We start from the raw sequence: 19,728 nt of genomic DNA, 5'->3' as shown, positions 1-19,728 counted from the left end.
ACTCTTTGACAAGGTAGTTCAGCCAATACTTTTATATGGCTGTGAAATTTGGGGACCAGGGGATAACCGCATAATTGAGCGGGTACACTTCAAATTCTGTAAAATGTTATTACATTTGAAGAGTACCACACCAGACTACATGGTTTACGGGGAGCTTGGGAGATATCCTCTTGATATTTGCATCAATCTGAGAACAGTCATTTACTGGTCCAAATTAATATTGGGAAAACGAGAGAAACTACCTGTTATTTTGTACAAACTTCGTTTACGAAAATTTTTTGATGGACAAAATATGATTTTGATTGACTTTATTAAATCCATATTTGATAACTCTGGATTGTCATAAGTTTGGGATACACAAAATTTTGTCAGTAATACCTGGCTTTATAACACTGTCAAACAAAAACTGACAGATCACTTTAACCAGTCATGGAATTCCTAAGTTCAAAATTTACCGAAGGCACTAAATTATCGAATTTTCAAAGAAAAGTTTGAGTTCGAACACTATTTGAAAGTTTTAGATCATAAAAGGGCGATCGGACTTTGTAGATTTAGAACTACAAATCTTAACTTGCCGATTGAATCTGGCAGATGGCAAAATATCAATCGAAATGACAGAAAATGCTTTTTATGTAACTCTCACGAAATTGGTGATGATTTGCATTACCTTTTTGTTTGCTCCGTCCAAATATTCTTGTTATGATAGATCTAATGCAAACTAAGAACGTCTCGGATCTTTGTAAATTATATAAATTAATTAATGCTATAATTAAAAAGTTGAATCCTCCAGGGTAATAAATATGCTTAACAATGAAACAATTTGATGTACATTAGTAATGATTTCATACACTGTTTCGTAACCCATTGTACTGATATTCCTAATTATGTTGTATAACATATATATCTTGCCAATATGCTACATTGTAATGTTAACTGTCTCTACACCACTGTAAAGAGGTTTATTTATATATATATATATATATATAAAAGGGTCTGAAAAAATTCCTAACGATGTTAGAACTGTTTTTTTGGCCGTTCCCTCCGCGGGATTCGAACTCGTACCGCTGTGACATCTATGGTTCCATCGGATCAAATTGATACAGGGAAGATAACGTTAACTTATAGAAGGGTCTGAAAAATTCCCAACGATGTTAGAACCGTCAAATTTGCGAAACAAATTTTTTGGCCGTTAGAAAAAATGGTGGACTTGTCAATCTTTTTTCTTAATTAATCAACTGATAAATGTATGAAGATTCTCCAAGTTACTTCAATTAATTCGTATACGCAATGGGGCTCCACGTGCACCGTGAATTATGCAATCAACTAATCAGTTATAGGTAAATCACAGTCACAGGTGGTTGCACATCGGCTAAAATCGACACACACCTGTCAATTAATTTCCAATCCAATTAACAATAAGGAGACTGGTAGACAGCTATTAAACCACGCAAATTTACAAGGGCTGACAATTTTTTTATATCCGATATTGAAAAATTGTCGTCGGTCATTTGCGAAATTTATCGGTCAATGACCCGCATTTTTGATCGTTTCAGGATCCATGGACTGACCTCTTTGTTCTATTTTTAGTAAAATTAACAGTGTCCATGTTTTTTAAACGACCAAAAATCCCCACATCAGTTCTGGAAACATTCATACCGAAGTTTGTTCTGATTGGTCAAGTAGTTTCAGAAGAGATTTTTGAAAGAAATAACTTTAAGAATAGGGGGAAAACGCCGAAAAGAGCAATAACTTCAACATAGCTTAAGTTTTGAAAAATACCAACGACGGACGACGACAATGACTAAGACGGATGCCATGTGATGGCAATAGCTCACATGGCGTATGGTCAGGTAAGCTTAAAAACATGGACATATTTAAGTTAGCAAAGTTGATATCACAAGCCAGCTAGCTAAGTTGATATCACATGTTAGCAAAGTAGATATCATTATAAACTATATTCATTCACTTATGGAGTAAATAGGGGGGGGGGGGGCTTATAATTGCCTACGAATTTTTTTTTTGGAATACACGAGTTCTTTATCTCAATGGATAAAAATATTTTGAAAACAAAATTTGGCAAGTGCCAACCACTGGTCTTCCATGAACACCCCATTTAACATTTCAGTTTCATTTTTTTTCAGTTTCTATGAAAACAGGTTTGTAAGAACTCTTTTAACAAATATAAAGCAATATCCAAATTTAATTGATGAAATTTATTTTTAAAAAGCAAGTTTGATAAACACCACTAGCACAATCATGCACTTAAAAGATATATACCAGAATATGCACAGGTTGTGGAATTGAAACCAGTATCGAATCATACCTATGTGGAAGATTAAGATCTTTTAAAATAAGAATGTGTAAAATTCAAGAAAAATAATATTGTTTTTATGAACTATGTAGTTTTGATGTGTAATTTCACAAACCACACCTACCATACATTTTTAAGCAGTTTATGATGTAAACCAATTTGTAGGGGAAGTACAAAAACATTACTTAAACAGGATAAAAATGGTTATTTGATAATAATACAATAGAACGCATTGTCAAAATGATTGGGATTTGTGATCATATGGTCTCACATTTCCTGACATTTCTACACTCTCTGATGACATAGAGTGCTGACAGGGAATATGATCCACATCCCCTGAAAAGATCCTGAATTACATATACACTGGTAATACATCAACACATAAAAATAAGCTGAACTTCATTGTCTAACGATAAATTTTCAATAAAAACTGAAATTATTCAAATTTTCTCTCAGATATACTAGTAAATCCACCAAATAATAATATAAAATAACTAATTTTAAGGTAGAAGAAAAAAAAACACCCTAATTTTATTCAATAACAAATGACATGATAACAGATATTCCAATGTTCACTGTTAATATGAAATGGTTTCTAGTTCTTATGTATATAGTGTTGTACAAGAAGTGTATATTACTCACACATGTTAGAATGATACAAAATGTTACACAGGGCACAGCTAAACACAACTGTAGAGATTGAATCCTAAACAGTTTGGACAAGTATGGACACATGTATGATAAACATGTATAGCTCTGACCTTTGAATGTAATTAAATATCTCACAAAGGATAAGAATTTTGACAAGAATCAAAGTGATCCATTTTGGTCTCTAATTCCTGTATCGTTCCAGTCACAACCCCTACATTCAATCCCAAATTTTCTTTGGATTATGACATTTTGTGGAACAATTTAAAAGAGATCCATACATAATTATTGCCCAAACATAACATAATTTCTGGCTCCTTTTGATCCCTCACTCCTAATTTGTCCAAGCAATAACGCCCTATTTCAATCAATTATTCATTTTATGGTGTGGCACCTGTGGTATAATTCAAAAATCCTTTCACTCCTAGTCAAGTTATTGGGCTGGATATGATGAAAATGCTTGTTTCTGGTACCTATTTTGCCCTTCATACCTAATCTGTCCAAGAAAAAAAAATCAATACCTGCATTCCTTGTATGGTATGGCACTTCTTGGTACAATTCAATTATAGGTAATTTATTGTCCAGACATCATGAACATTGCTGTTTCTGGCCTCTCACAACCCACAAAATCAATCCCTGCCTTCCTTTTATCATATGTCACCTCATGGTATAATTTCATAAAGATCCTTACATTTATACTCAAGTTGTCAAGAAACTAAATTGTCCACAGACACATTTTTGCTACGGTATGAAAACCTTGTTACTGATTTTGATAAACATTTGTAGGAGTGTTTTCGGCCAACAGATAATTCTTTTTAATTTTAATTTACATGTACAATAAATGAGCAAGTGATATTTTCTCCTTTGCTTCTTGTTCGAAGAAAACTGTATCTAATCATATCTAAATCAATTACAGAATCATGCATGTTAATAAAAAGCTCTGTAGAGCGCAGCATGATACAACCACAATGGTAAAACCTTGAACAGTTGGGGCAAGTGCGGCCACAACATTAGTTTTTTGACACACTTAAGCATAAGGACTTACAATTCATAATGGACACATCAAATGGTTTGGACACTACATTGTATGAAATTTTAAATTAAATTAAAAAAAAAAATTCAAAATCAGAGAGGCTCTAGAGAGCCTGAATTGCTCACCTGTTCAAAAATATTCTCTTGTTAAGCTTCCTTAAGCTGGACTCTTGACCTTACTTAGTTATCCACCAGGTTTTCAATTATTTTAGCAAATCCTCAATTTTTAGTAATGGTAACCTTTTTTTTTTAAATAAAAAATCTCCACATACAGATTGTTATGGATATCCTATCAAACATGAATGCCATGCTTGGTTACAGTACATCATATAGCAGTTTCAGAGGAGGAGTTTTTCAAAATTGGAAATGTAAAATTTGGGAAAAAATCCATTTCAGAACCCATTTCTCATTCATCTGTTAACAGATCTTTCTGAAAATATGGGCTAAAGGTCTGACTCATCATCCTGAACAATTTTGCTCCCAGCAACATTTTAGGTAAACCCACTGTTTTCGAGTTATTTGCAAAATTCTGCAAATTAACTCTTTTAGTAACAGTGGCCATGTTTTTTTGCCCAAACATAAAACCTACACAAGGATTGTTAAAAATACCATAAGGAACATTAATGCAAAGTTAAGTTACATTCTGTCTGATAGTTTCAGAGAAGATGTTTGAAAAAGTTAACGGACAACGATGACAATGAATAAAAGAAACATAATGATGTCAATAGTTCACATAGTCTTTCGGCTAGGTGAGCCAGAAAGTAGACTTTTTTTTCAAATGTGGCCTTTTTGATCTCTTGTAACTAGAAAAGTGCAAGAGATATCTTAAATCTGCTTGAAAAATGCAGAAAGGAAGTTTTATGAGGAATCCAATAAAAAAAATCCAAATTGACAAAAAATAACAAAAGGCTCTGGAAGAGCCTGAATCCCTCACCTGGCAAACCATGCCCTATTAATTCTGTAAGTAAAGGTATCATGCTTTGTTACCATTTTTGACCAGAAAATTGCTGAAAAAGAGTACATCATAAATGCTGTTTCAACTGAGTACCTAATGCACTGTAAAATGTAGGAAATGCCTTCGAAGTGTTTTTAGAAATTTTTGAAAATGGCTGTCTAGAGCAAATTATTCTCATCACCATTAGAACTTAGAATACCATGTTTCCCAGAGAAATAAAAAATAACTGGAATCCGAGCAACTGGTGAAAATGTCCAAAGAATGGCAGCCATTTTGAAAATAGCCACCTAAAAATATTTCAATACTGCCAGTCAACTCAGAATATCATGTTTCTCATATGAGTAGTTTTATCTTTCATTCTTCTATAAATGAGGAAAAAATAGCAAAAATAGCATATTGACCCCTATGTTCTATTTTTAGTAATGATGGCATGTTTTTCAACTGGTGAAAATTTTTTAAAGAATCAGTTTGGGGAGGATACCTTAAAGGAACAATTCTACCAAATTTAATTAAATTTTGTTGCATGGTTTCAGAGAAGATTTTCAAGTTGTACATGTAAAAAAAAACTGTTTCAGGGGCCATAACTCCTACATTGGGTGACAAATCTTTTTGAAAATTGTGGCACAGGTCCGTCTTCTGATGCTGAGTACTATTACTCTGTGTCAGAATTTTGCAAAATTCAAGGGTTTTTGAGTTATTACCTGGTAACAAAAAAAACTACTTTGACCACTATGTTTTTTTTTTTTGGAACAGCAGCAATCTTTTTTGAAGCTTCAAAAATTTTTAACAATCAGTTTGAGTAGGATACCCTAAGGAACAACAATGCCAAGTTTCATTTCAATTGGTCAAGCAGTTTCAGAGGAGAAGATTATGAAAAAAGCTAATGGTGACTGACAATGACAGACAATGATGGATGATGGATGCAAAGTGTGAGCTAAAAAAGTAGATTTTTTTCAGGTGTTGCCCCTTTGACCCCTTTTAATTTAAAAAAAACATAAGAAATATCTGAAATCTGACTGAAAAATGTAGGCAGGGATTTTTACGAGGAATCCAATAAAATAAGAATTTTCGAAATTGGACTAAAAATAAAAAAGTTGAATTGTTTTTTTACCCCTTATAACTTGAAAATGGTCCAAAACACATAAACTCTGCTCGTACATTTGATTACCAGAATTAAATAAGGACACTATAAAGAAAAGAATAATTATAATCAGAATAAAACCAAACATTCTAAATGGGTTTTAATAAAACACCTATTTATACCCTTTTTCTAAAACAATAGGGACCACAAATTCCAAATTAAATAGGAACTTTCCTTTAGAGATAAGTAAAATCATATCAAAATCTCAGAACAATTGATCAACCACAACTAAAATTATCACACAGTAATGAAATGTCCCCAGATGACCATAATGTTTTTGCCGTCGTATTAAAACCCCCAGTTCTGACAATAGAAAAAATCGGAATCATGGATGTCAAACACCCTACAACTTTAACTTGAAATACTTCAGGGCGATCAGCATTTGTTCACTTAAACTTTTCAGTAATTTGAATCATTTGATTGAATTGTTCATTGAAAAACAAGGATATGGCACATTGGGTGAGGACTCCTTAGTTCTAATGATACCTTTCATTGGTATAAAATAAAATATAGAAACAAATTTTAATGTTTTATCTCCTTGACAACCTGTCGTCTAATATTACCTTATAAAGTATATACCATATTGCAACGTTTATCTACAGGTAGTACATCAATAATTGTACCATCTTTAATACATTAATAATAACAATAATTACAACAAATTTATTCAATCCCCTAAAACTTGGCCCCTATTTTCATTGACTCTTATATTTGGATTTGCCATCATATCTAACATAGGGTCATCTTCATCCCCACCTCTGCCAAGTCTGTGGAATATAATTATCACAGTAATGAATCCTATAAGTCCAAACAATAACACTAAAAAGAACTTTTTCCTAACAGCTGCTGGGTCTTTCTTTCTTCCTTTAACATCTCTTGATCTAAAAAACATGAACTTTCATTCTAGCTTTTCAACCAATTCATCAACATTTTTTTATCAATATTCAGAGAGATGATAAATTGTCACTCAGTAACTCCATTAGTTAGACATAGACCTGATTTGACAAGGACAAAAAAAAAAGAAATTGGTAAAATCAGAGGTAATCAAGAGCTATACTTTAAGTGCATGATATGTCCATTGCCCTTTGAACTTGTTCTTATGCTTTTAATGAATTTATATGATCAACTAGAAATACTGTGAGTCCAGTCAAATACCCCCCCCCCCAAAAAAAAAAAAAAAAAAGTAAATAAAAAATGCACAAGAAATTTGGCACTATCAAGGCTACCTCAAGTTTAAGTTTGTTGTCTTGATTTTTCACCCATACATTTCTATCTTGTTCAAAACACACTTTTCTGATAAGGTTACCAAGTACTGGTACCTTTTATATTTATTAGTCGATCATCATAACAAATGGTTCTTTTTCAACAAATAAAATTTCCTTGGCCGTTTTCGACTTTTTTTAAAGAGTAAGACTTCATAACACAGAAATGTTAAATTTGACATTTATACAAATGGAAAGGGAGCTTACTTCATAAGATATAAACAATTCACCAAAATTTCATAAAAGTTAGTGAAAGTGTTTTTGAGTAATTGTGCGAAAACTTGAAAATCCCCCTTTTTTTAAGAATAAAATTCATAACATGGAATCGAAAAATCTGAAATTTATAAAAATTGAAAGGGAGCTTACGTCAATAGATATGAACAATTCACCAAGGTTCATAAAAGTTGGTGAAAGTGTTTTTTGAATTATTGTCTGAAAACCTGAAAATCCCCCTATTTTAAGTAAAAAAAATTTATATCACGGAAACAAAAAATCTGAAAATTATAAAAATCGAAAGGGAGCTTACATCAATAGATATGAACAATTCACCAAAGTTTCATAATAGTTGTTGTAAGCTCCCTTTCGATTTTGAAAGTGTTTTTTTTCTAAAGTGTGGATGATGGATGGACAACGGTATACCATAATACGTCCGTCATAGATGGGCGTATAAAAAGCAGTAATTCTGTGGTAATATAAGGTACTTATGTTCACATCAGTAGGTATGGAGATGTTTCACACTTGAAGTCCTTAAGTATGCTCTGGGGTGCAGCAGAAGGGTATATGGAGACTTTTTACACTTGGAGTACTTAAGTGTGTTCTGGGGAGCAGCAGAAAGATGTATGGAGACATTTTACACTTGACATACTAAAGTATGCCCTGGGGTGCAGCAGAAGGGTGCAGAGGGTACTGAAGGTGTAAACAAATCCCAATATCTACAGAATGTAATTATTCTAAATCCCAAAAGTAAATATGACAAAAAATCTCTTGGACACCTTTAAAATGTACTTTGCGTGTGATGTTCCTCAGGCAAATGGTTAGTTACACCAAGATACATGAGATTTTTTAGAACATGTTCCTAGCCAATAAAATTTGGAGAAACTTACTTGTTTGGGGATACTATAATCATAAAAAATAAAATCCAGAGCTTTGTTTAAAGTGAAAGAATATTTAGTCTGAAGACAAAGATGAACTTGAAATTTTGTAATAATTATATCAAAGTAAAGATAAATGCATATAGCCTTTATTGCTGGCAATCCCTAGTCATATTTAAGAAAAATGAAGGGACTCCAATATAAGCAATCAAATCTGTTTGGAAGATGTGCTTCTACAGGCTACAACCCCTTAAAAGGGGCTGAATACCTAATGTCAAATGAATCCAAAACAGGGCTCAGAGATTTCTTTTGTGACAGACACCCTAAAACAACAGGATCATACTTGCAAACAGAGGAGACAAGCTACAACCTATCTATATGAAGGTAGACATCACATTTCAAATAATTCCCAAATTTTTGCAATGAAGAATGATAAGAGGTATATCATGTACACATGTGCAGCCAGCAGTAAAACTTAATGCCTCCAACTCAGACAGGGGCATCATAATCAGGGGAATACACACCAGTATTGGGCACAGACCTGCCTTATATTCTTCATTCTTTGTATTAGATGAAGGCCTGCACAATATAGTATGTCTAATGTAATAGGTATGATATACTTTAACAACTTTCATCACTTGTTCATTAAATAGACTATTATACCTACTTTAACCAATTTTTCAACCACTCCATAGCTGATCTTCTTTTATATTTATTTTCATCATGATCACTGGTAACATTCAGGAAATCATCTTTAGAAGTAGCATCAAAAACTTTCCTGGGATCTACATAACACAAAAAGGATTTAAGTCACTATGAATGAAATAATAACATTGCTATGCATAGCAATATATCCTTTGTATCAGGAAAATTTTGAAAACACAATAGAAATAAACAAGAGGCTCCCTGAATCACTCACCTGGTTAAATTTTGTCTTTCAAGGGCAATAAATTTTGCAAGGAGTTGTACAATAATTTTTACTCAAGAAGACTTTGGTAGGACTTATCATAAAGATCATTTCAGCAATAGAAAGTTTCTTTCTATCATAGTTTTCAAGATATTGGCTGAAAAATGTAAAAAGAACAAAATTCATTAAGTGGTTTTAGGGGAGTTTTCTCCACTAAGTTTTACTGTACTGTACAGGAAAACAATCTAAGTTCCACAACTCCTGTAATATTTGTCAAAATCAAAATGGAGGTGCAGTATGAACAACTACAAATTGTATCTAACAATACAAATGCATTAAAGAATTTGAACAAATCCATCCTGGGGTGTCAGAGTAAGTGTAACATACGACCAGGAGGCAGACCATTTCTAGGTCTCTCCGTTGCCTAATAGTTGGGGAAAAAAATTCTGAAGATTTTACTGAGACTATTATAACTTGGTATAAAATCCTACAGTTGACTGAGACTACAATAACTTGGTATAACAGCCATCCTACAGTTGACCGAAACTACGATAACTTGGTGTAACAGCTAACCTACAATCAACCAAGACTATGATAACTTGGTGTAACAGCTAACCTACAGTTGACCGAAACTACGATAACTTGGTGTAACAGCTAACCTACAATCAACCGAGACTATGATAACTTGGTGTAACAGCTAACCTACAGTCATCAGAGACTACTATAACTTAGTGAAACAGCTATCCTACTATCAACTGCAGTTGAAAAAAAGAGATTGAATTTAAAAATGACCTTTCTTTTTTTTTCTTTTATATCTTGAATTAACTATAACTATACACCATGTTTGGTCAAAATCCATTAAACAAAGTTGATTGAAGAGTGTGCAAAAATGACCTTTCTTTTTTTTTCTTTTATATCTTGAATTAACTATAACTATACACCATGTTTGGTCAAAATCCATTAAACAAAGTTGATTGAAGAGTGTGCACAAGGGAGTAATGGTTGGAAGAAAGAATGAAAACTTTACAACATATCCTTTGCCAAATCTTTGGTGAGAGGACAATAAAGAATTTAAGGTAAAGCTGAATTGAAGTTGTCAAAGGTGGCTGCACTTAATGTAAAAGAGGTTAAACTTAAAAAAAGGTGACCCTGGCCTTTTGTGAGAGTGACAAGATATACATACCATGGAATCGTCCACTTACTGTAAAAATGATGTAGAAAGAGGAATTTATTAACCCCTAAAATAATTCCGTCAAGACAGTTTTTTTTTCAGTTTGCTTGAACTAAAAAAGCCACATTTAAATTACCAGGTAGGTCTTTCCTTGAAAAAGATTACAGGCATTCAGACAAAGATACCTACCAACACCATAAGCAGTATCTTCTACTGTAAACGTACTTATTTTCGTGGATTTCGTGGTTGACCATTTTCCGCGAAAATAAATACCCGCGAACATAAATACCCATATCACAAAATTTAGAAGAAACTTTATTACCCTAGACAACACATACCCGTCGATCAAAGACAAATTGCTATGTAAACAATTTTACAACCAGAACGACCCAAGCTGACCTTTAAATTGTTGTGAAAACAATATCAGGTGAGAGCAGTCCACGCTACCTGTATTTGTAAGATTGACACTTTTATTGTGAATGTGTTCATTGATCCGAATAATCCATAGTGACCATAATGACCTGTGTACGCTTTGATCTTTATTTATTATGAAAGGGACAGTTAAATAATCGATCCGACTCACGCATTAAAATCTACCCAGGGGGAAAGATTGATATTTTTTTTATCTACATTACACTTTCTTTTTCGTAGGCTCAATCCTTTGACAATCATTGATTTTTAATCATGGAATAAACTTTGTCTTTTACACGATGTTAAAAAGAGACAGAGTTATATTCCGCGAAAATAGTAAAAGTTAAAACTAGAAAAACGCGAAATTAAATACCCGCGAACTTGTTTGAAATTGTAAAATCGTGAATATAAGTACCCGCGAAAATAAGTACGTTCACAGTATATAATTCAGAATTTATATCTTATACAGTGCAGTATAGAAACTGTAGCCACTACTGAAAGAGATACCTACCAACAACACCATAAGCTTTATCTGAGCCTCTAACTGTTGTACCACTATCTACACTTATCACACTGTGTGGATTAACAGAAGGTGATACATGAGCACTGGGACGTGTGTGGTTAGATGTTGCAGGACTGACATATGTTGTAGATGATGATTCTGTCTTCACTTGTGTACCTTGACTTATGGATGGTTTGGATTCAACAAATTGAACTGGTGGCTCTATTGGTGCTTCTGATTCTTCTATCTGTCAAATGCGAGTAAACAATTAATCATATTAAGAAATTAATTTCAGAACAATGAAAACAAACAGTTTTGTTTCCTGTGAAAGCAGTTCACTTCAATGTAAATAATTGTTGTCTATTGATTGATAAAGATACAAGTAAACATGTTCATTATTTTCAAACTTTCACATTTAGCAGAAATAGCCTTCAATGAAGCATAGACTTGTTCCAAATTTATGAATATAAACTTCTCGTGCTTAAACACAACATGTTGAACTTGTCTGAGGGTATTGCATGATATACAAAGTTGAAACAGGAGGAAAAAATATGTTGAAGAGAACAGAATGCAAACTTCATGCTTAATGTGTTAACAAGCAAAGTGCAGAAACTGAGTCTACATTTATTATTTTCTAATTCAAATGACCATATAGCTCATCAAAAAATAAATGGACCTGAGCAAACTTCAAACTTGATCTCTAACTTGGTAGACTTTTGTTGACTTACTAAAGGTAATCCCAAACCAGCTCTTGCCCAATTAACTTTAGAAAGATACTGTCTTAATGACTCTGCTACAGGAGAGGTGACATTCTGTGCAGGAAATATACCAGATTTACAACAAGGGCATGTGTAGCCAGCAGGTGCTGTGTTTGGTGGCATCTGTTGTGCATATTTGTTCAAACAAAACCAATGGAATACATCTGAAAGTGTAATAATACTTCATAAAATCGAAACTTTTTATTCAAGTAACAAATTTGATCTAGTATTCCTCATTAGAAAATGCCAATATTTGTTTCCAAGCAAATAAAAATGAAAAAAATAATGTACGCCTGTTAGCAGTGTCCCATCCAACTTAAAACAGAGAAAAGCAGCACCCTCCTTTTTTTGTTTTACCCCTCTGCCCTTAGAAGAACATGTAAATTATTTCAGTCATTAATGTTTTAAACTAATGAAATATTAGAGAAAGCAAAGTTTTCTGACAGAATGTGGACACCAGGGAAATGTTTGTCTTTGGTCCTTTTATTTTGCACCTTTTTACTTAGCAGTTCAAATCTCAACTCTAAAAACCAATCCCAGCCCTCCTTCTGAGGTATGGGTCCCATAGTTACAAGTTCATTTTACTCTAGTTATAGTCTAGAAACCAAAAAAGCATTTACTTTTACCAATTTTGACCCCTCATTCCCAAACAGTTTCATTCATATTTATATACAATTGTACTTTTATTCAAGTTATTATGCAAACATTGGAAATTTTTTTGTTTTTTTGTTTTTATCCCACTTCTGACTCCTAATTCATAAGTCACAACCCACAATACAAACTGAGCCTTTCTTTTGTGGTATGTTACCTTGTGCTGCAATGTTACAAAGATCCGTACATTGATACTCAAGTAATTGTTGGCACATTTATGATTACATGTCTAGAAAAGAACGATAGCCTCATGATATAATGATTGTATTTTTTTTTGCGGTCTATAAAATTCATTGATTGGACTTAAAAGAAATTTCAGTCAATGGTAACATATTTCTAGCAAAAGTATCAAATTTGCTGTTAAGTTGACAGTAACTTAATGCATCATTATCTCAGATGTATAAATCCATACTGACTTTTATATGGTTGATACTGTGACAAACATTTATAATCTTTCATTCTAATAACACATTAAAAGGAATGCAAAAATTTTATTTCTTTCCTTTTACATTTTATGTAAGGTGCTTTTTATATTTTTAAAATGTTATTTTCTATTTTTTACTATACATACCATAGCATGTTAGTCTAACACATTCTCCACAATCTTCATCTGACAAATTTTTATTACACAAAGTACACAAAGGATTATAATCACTGTCTTGCAACCACTGTAGATAGGATTTCACAATGCACTGAAACAATCAAAACCAGATTTTAGTGATTTGAGGATCCTGTGGAAACATAAATGATTCAAGTGTTCAAATCTCTAAATTTAGATACAAAAATTGATACTTGATTAAGAAATAGAAATAAAATGTGTGAAGGTACATTATAGTCACATTATATGCCAGTAAGCACATCAATTTGATAATAATTAATCTGTTCATTCATTGCATGTAGGATCTAACTAAATTGTATTGTACTTTCTACTCAAATAAGCTAGTAATCAAGGGAACCAAGATTAAATGAGCAACTCGGACTCCACAAAAACTGGGAGCATGGACCAGGTGCACCAGTAGAGTAAGCGTCCTTTGCTTTTCAAGAAACACCAGCCGAGTTGCTCATAAAAAGTCAAGTCCGGGGTAGACAAACGAGGAAAGCAAAACTATGACACCTCATTTTTTCCATTTAAATAATGTTTTCCAAAGAAGAATGCTGAATTTAATGTTCAGAAAAGTCATATGAACAGAAAGTAGAATGGAAAGATATTAGATTCTACATGTATAAATGGAACAATTAGCACATATAATTATGATATTCATATGTACATATAAGTCTCTTTTCAGTTAGATTGGTCAGCACCTCAACTCCTGATCAACCTTTCAGTGCAATATGGTATCTGAAAACATGTCTACATACTTTCCATGCTTTTGTGTTTATATTTTCCATTTCTCAGACACGATTTTACAAGGTCTACAAACAAACTGGAAATTGGCAAAATCAGAAATAAATATACAGTAAAAAAAGAAACGTAACGGTAAAATCTGGATTTGAAATAGCAGAATTCAGCTAAAAAGTGGAAAAAAAAATCAGGTTTGATTTCTGTGTTGACATTTTGTTAAATGCATTTTTGACTTATTTCAAATTGGAAGTCCAGACAGTTTCATTCATTTTAGGTTTAATGTTTATCTAATAAAGCTCGCTCTTAAATGTAAATTAAAATCGTCTAAAAATTCTTCTTACTGAAACTTGAGAAACTTTCATCCAAGTAAAACACTACATCTGGGTACATTAAAGCTTCAGAAATAGTTAAAATGCAGGCTAGACAAAATGCTTAAAGGAGTCTACATGTATGTTATTTTTCAAAAATAACTACTTCTGGTTGGAAGGATATTGATAAAACCTTGCAATCTACGCTGAACCCGGGAGAATTATTATTCCAATAATTTTACAAATTTGCCGCTGATGAAAAATTCCTATAAAACTTGGCAAAATGATAAATGGAATGAAGTTTAATTTGTTGAAAAGGTAACCTGGTTCTTTATGCTTCAAATTTCGCTCACACTTAATACCATTGCCTTCTTCATATTTAATATGCCCTTAGACGGCACTAAATGATAATAATTTTAAAATTAAGAATGAAAATTAAAGGTCAGAAACATGTATACTATTGAAATACTCTCTGACTGACACCCATATCAGACAAAACTTCAGTCGGTCAGACAGACATTTTGGGAGTTTTGACTGCTTATAGAGAAGGTCAAATTTGGTTTTTGGTTAAACAAGTTGGAATATTGTTTCGTTAATACTTGCTGTATAGTGTATTGCAATTACAATGTACAAGTGTATCCGTAAGTGTAACTAAAATGAAAAAAAATCGTTACCCTGTCATGATTAGCTACTAAACAGCTTTCGCATACATTTACACGGTGTTCAAAACAAAATAAATTTGTGACTTTCTTTTTTGGACATTTACAGAGGCCCATAGTTTTATATTTGGTTTCCTGTATCCAATATTATTTTTTTTTCTTTTCAACATCAGTGTCGGTGTCGGTGTCTGGTAAAACCGGAAGCAAACTTACGTGGATACTTTCGTAACTCTTCAAAAGTTTTGTCTTAAATCAATGAAAAGTCTAGAAAGAGAGAAGAAGAAAAAACGTGCATAGGAAATTCTAAATTCTGCACCAAAAGCGGACAGCTGGACTTAAAAAGTGGAAGTAGGGTACTATGACAGCTGGGACTATATATACGATAGTACTAATAGTAAATTAAAGTCACTGGTGACAGTGAAGGATTAAGCTTAAGCAATTTTTTATGATAGGCTGAAAAATCCTAGGTTAAGCAGAGACCATTTTCATATTTTCAGAAACAAATATTCAATTTCTCTGAGTGATATTTTTTAACATTATATTTATACGCTGCCATGAAAGCCTTGCACCCTTTAATCTCTCGACAGCACAGGCACATATTTCTATCAAGGACCACTCAAGTTGTGGTTAAACTTTATAACACTTAGTTTACATGAGGAAAGCATTTGCCTACAAAAAGCTTGACTTCACGTCGATAGTCTAAACGATACAACATAAGCTCTTAGGAGCTTTTAAAATTGCCTAAATTACTATGAAGCATTGAATAAGTTCCCTTATAAATGAAATGGATCATGTCATTTAATTAGCATTTGTTCAAAATTTGATATAGGATAATTTGGCAAAAAGTATTCCAAATACATGTATTAGTAATTTTATCACTATCAGTATAAAAGTTCCAGGTTTGGCAGAGAGTGCAAATGGTTTTATTACAACCTGAAGTAAGGTTGTTTTTTTTTATATTGTCCAAAAAGTTCTGATAAAATAACTGTTCTGCACCAGCTAGGACTCAAGGGCAGAGGGGAGCAAATTTTCAAAAGGGCACTTATAAGTTTTTTAACATGTTAAACTTCATGAAAAAGGGGCAGAATTGTTATATTACTTAAATTCTGTAATGTCTCATGTCAAATATACCTCATTGTACATTCATATGTTATATTGCTACAATATTACATCAGTGTTTAAAACTTAGTTTAAAAATTGAAGTCAATAAGCAAAACATGTTCTTAAAATGAATGTTCTTTCCATCAACAATATGCCTGGTCACAGTTGTACTTGACATTTAAAATTTTTGGCATTGTCAGTTTTAATGTTGGCTCTGAGGCTAGTCTTGATAAGGGCAAACTGAGAGAAAACTCTCTCAATCTTTTGTCAGTATCTGAAGAGGACACAAGATGAATAAACTCCTGCCACTGAATAAGCTGAATTTGGGTCCATATTAATTTCAGCAGCTAATGCTTCTATTACAGCGTAGCCGTACATTGTTTCTATTAGATTAGTGCCTGATAAGTCAAGAATAGCTAACTGTTCAGTGACATGAGCATCCTCAAACCTGGACTGAATGTTATCAATCGAACTGTTTAAGAAAGGTTTTCTTGCATTTTTTGTACATTGTGATCAAAATTGCAAGGGACAGGTTCAACTATGCCACAATTAACAAATAATTGATTTTCTTTATTTAACCATAGACAATTAACAGTCTTTCTGCTTGTGAGTATATTGATTGTTTTGTCTAGATTTGTCTTAATACTTCCCAGATGAATCATTTTGAAAGACTGCAAATATGGACAAAACATCTGCTAGCAGCAATATGACTTTCATGATAATAGGGTCCTTTAAACTTTCCAACAATGCATTGCCAATGGGGTCTTAACTGATTTCTGCAGATTCCAAATCTACAACAAGTGATTTGTATGATCTGACAATTGATGTGATAGCCTAATTATGACTGAGCCAGCAATGATGTTTAGCCTGTTTCATTGTCAGAAGGGCTTCATTAAAAGCTTTCTGAACTGCCTTGAGTCGTTCTGTATTGCAACAACTGTATTTGTGATATTTGTATAAAGTTTCAAGCAATTGATCAAGTTTTTTCATCCCTGGAATTTGTTTGAAACTGTTTCTACAGGCTTAAGCCAAACGGTGATCCTGACAATGATGAGTCAATATGAAGGGATTTGGGTTTTAAGCTGTTTTGCAACACCATTGTTTCACCCCACAAATACAGCAGCCCCATCTGAAGTGATACCTGTCATATCCTGGATGGGTAGATCATGATTGTGCAACTTGGTTATGATTGCAGTGGTGATTGCATTTGCATTAACATTTGGTAGCTCTAAGTCTGTTATAAACCTATTCTGAACAATGTCTTTTTGATCAATGAATTGTGTACAAATTGTAAGATGTTTTGTTGTTCTGTTATCTGGCACTTCATCTACCATTGTTGCATGGACTTTTTTTCATGTTTCTTAACAAAATTTGTTTCACATGTTTATTCAAAATATACAATTGATCATGAATTGTATCCCAACTGCTATATGTAGCATTTTTAGCTAAACAAAGTTTTGACAAGTCTTGGGATCTGACATCAATACAGATATCAATCAATGAATTGAATAAATATAAGGACAAATTGTGTTGCAGGATGAAAAATAAAACTTTAACAGCATTTCTAACTTCTTTCATTGCTGGGGTGTTAATGTTTGAAACTAAGTAATCAACAGATTGGCCAGATCTAATGTGATTGAAAATTTATGTTGATCTCCATCCTAGTGACATTGTGCTTTATCTTAGTAGGATCAATCAGATCAGGAGGACAGGGGATTTCACTTTCCAATGAATCATTCCGTGTTTCAGCAGGTTGCTGGATACAGCTGAAATCATATTTTAGGGATCATAAGAAAATTTGTAGCCAAAAAAAAAAAAATATGGGGGAAGAGCTGTAAACATGATACAGTACAGATTTTCTGACACAAAACTTTTGTAGTAAAATTTTGATAATCCGTTTCCTAATGAATTGTTTTTATTCTATATATTTATATTTGAATAGAATAAATAATGATAGTTTCTTATTTGTTTTAGTGTACACATTCATTTTTGATATATCATTTGATGAATATGGTTAATGCATTAACATATGAACTGAATAATGAAATACTTAGGAAGAGTGATGGAGAATTTCAGTATATTTCATTTTGTTTGAGTATAGGGAATTCATCTAAGTTTTTTGGGGGTTATTTATAGAACCTGATATACAAGTTTGTATGTTTTCCGAGGGATTATTTGGTGGTTATAAGGTCATTTAATGGATATGAATACTCAGGCCTTCCATTATTGAAGGTATTCACTGTAACTTTAGATGTACTTACTGTCGTTAAATTTTTTTTAATGTGGTTTTGTATGAATGATATTTATGTTTGATTTTTGAATTTATGTACAATGATTTTAAATATGAATTATGTTTGACATTTTGTTTTGTTGTGAATATATCACTTTATTAAATATTGTTTTCACAAGAGAAAATATAGAAAGTTACTGCAAGCTACTTACATATTATCTCCTATAAATAACCCCAAAAAAACTGAAATGAATTCCCTATACTCAAACAAAATGAAATATATGTATACTCCCCATGGAACTAAACATACAAGCAGGCAAATCATACCTGTTATTCCTTCCACATTAGGAGGAAACTCCCACAAAATCAGTAAATAATTTAGGATGCTCCCACATTAAGATATAAGGTTTGTAGGAGGTTTTTGGTTAAAATGAATATATTTTCTGCGAAAGAAAAACTAAATAATTGAATTTTTACATTAAAAAAATGCTGCGTGTATGTAAAATCTCCCACATGAGACAGTGCAAATTTGTGGGAATATCCCACATTTACTTTTTCTAAGGTTAAAAGCTATAGGCAAATTTGGGGTAATAAAATGCAGAAATGATTGTACTGTTCTTTTGTCTTATTCTATTTCAATTTTTTAATTATTCTTTCGCAGAGTATGGACTATAGATAGAGGGAATGCTGGTCAACCCATTGACATGAGAAGACAGGAGTTACCTCCGCCTATTTGTTACATGAAAACATTAGTGACTGCACAAATAGAAGGTTTGTTATGCAATTTAACTAAGCTAGTAGTTCATAATTAATCCCCTGGATATTGTCAATCTTATTCAAACTAAATCTGTCATTTCCCTCAAATATGAACAAGTGGTTGAAATTTGCTTTTGAGTGTAGAAGGTTAAAGACATGTGTTGATTTAAAATCCAAAGTTCCTCATTATAGATTTAATGTAGTCCAGGACTTATGTTAATCAAATTTGAAAACAAGGCTGGATCCAAATTGGAGGGTCTGGACCTCCAACCTTTACAAATTTGAATGCTTAATAAAACTTTAAGACAGTGACCTAGATCTGTTTTTATATTACCACAAACAAAATTATGGTGATATAATGGTATAACCTTGTCGTTGATGGTGTCGTCATCATTGCTAGCATTAGTTAACTTTAGTTCATGTACGAAAACTTGAGTAAAACTAACCATTGTTTTTTAAATTTTAACACATTGTTTCTAGGGACATGGTGGA

General features: G+C 32.6%; 2 protein-coding genes and 1 pseudogene across 7 annotated transcripts in view; 1 reads left to right on the top strand and 2 right to left on the bottom strand.

The window, feature by feature from the left end:
* Positions 1-2,198: 2,198 nt before the first annotated feature.
* LOC148623613 (zinc finger protein-like 1 homolog) lies at positions 2,199-15,376 on the bottom strand. The gene is made up of 6 exons (XM_088565547.1): positions 15,165-15,376; positions 13,412-13,532; positions 12,160-12,353; positions 11,441-11,678; positions 9,108-9,225; positions 2,199-6,968 (listed from the first exon to the last, which is right to left on the bottom strand). The coding sequence occupies exons 1-6, from the start codon at positions 15,264-15,266 to the stop codon at positions 6,755-6,757; spliced, it is 987 nt and encodes a 328-aa protein (XP_088421673.1). The 5' UTR covers positions 15,267-15,376; the 3' UTR covers positions 2,199-6,754.
* Positions 15,353-19,728, top strand: part of LOC148623611 (uncharacterized) — a 16,412-nt gene continuing 12,036 nt past the window's right edge. The window contains exons 1-2 of one of the 6 annotated variants that reach the window (XM_088565541.1): positions 15,353-15,497; positions 19,142-19,251. In XM_088565541.1, coding sequence (XP_088421667.1) covers positions 19,185-19,251 — 67 coding nt within the window. In that variant the 5' untranslated portion in view covers positions 15,353-15,497; positions 19,142-19,184. Of the gene's footprint in view, positions 15,617-19,141; positions 19,252-19,728 lie in introns of all 6 variants that reach the window. The other 5 variants (XM_088565542.1, XM_088565540.1, XM_088565545.1 and 2 more) reach the window with 5 other exon arrangements.
* LOC148623612 (uncharacterized) lies at positions 16,394-18,805 on the bottom strand (annotated as a pseudogene).

Source organism: Perna viridis, chromosome 2, assembly GCF_037379345.1.
Source record: "Perna viridis isolate PV_CMFRI_1.1 ecotype Kerala chromosome 2, ASM3737934v1, whole genome shotgun sequence".
Lineage (NCBI taxonomy): Eukaryota > Metazoa > Mollusca > Bivalvia > Mytilida > Mytilidae > Perna > Perna viridis.
The sequence above is the reverse complement of the archived record's forward strand: the minus strand, read 5'-3'. Positions and strand labels throughout refer to the sequence as shown.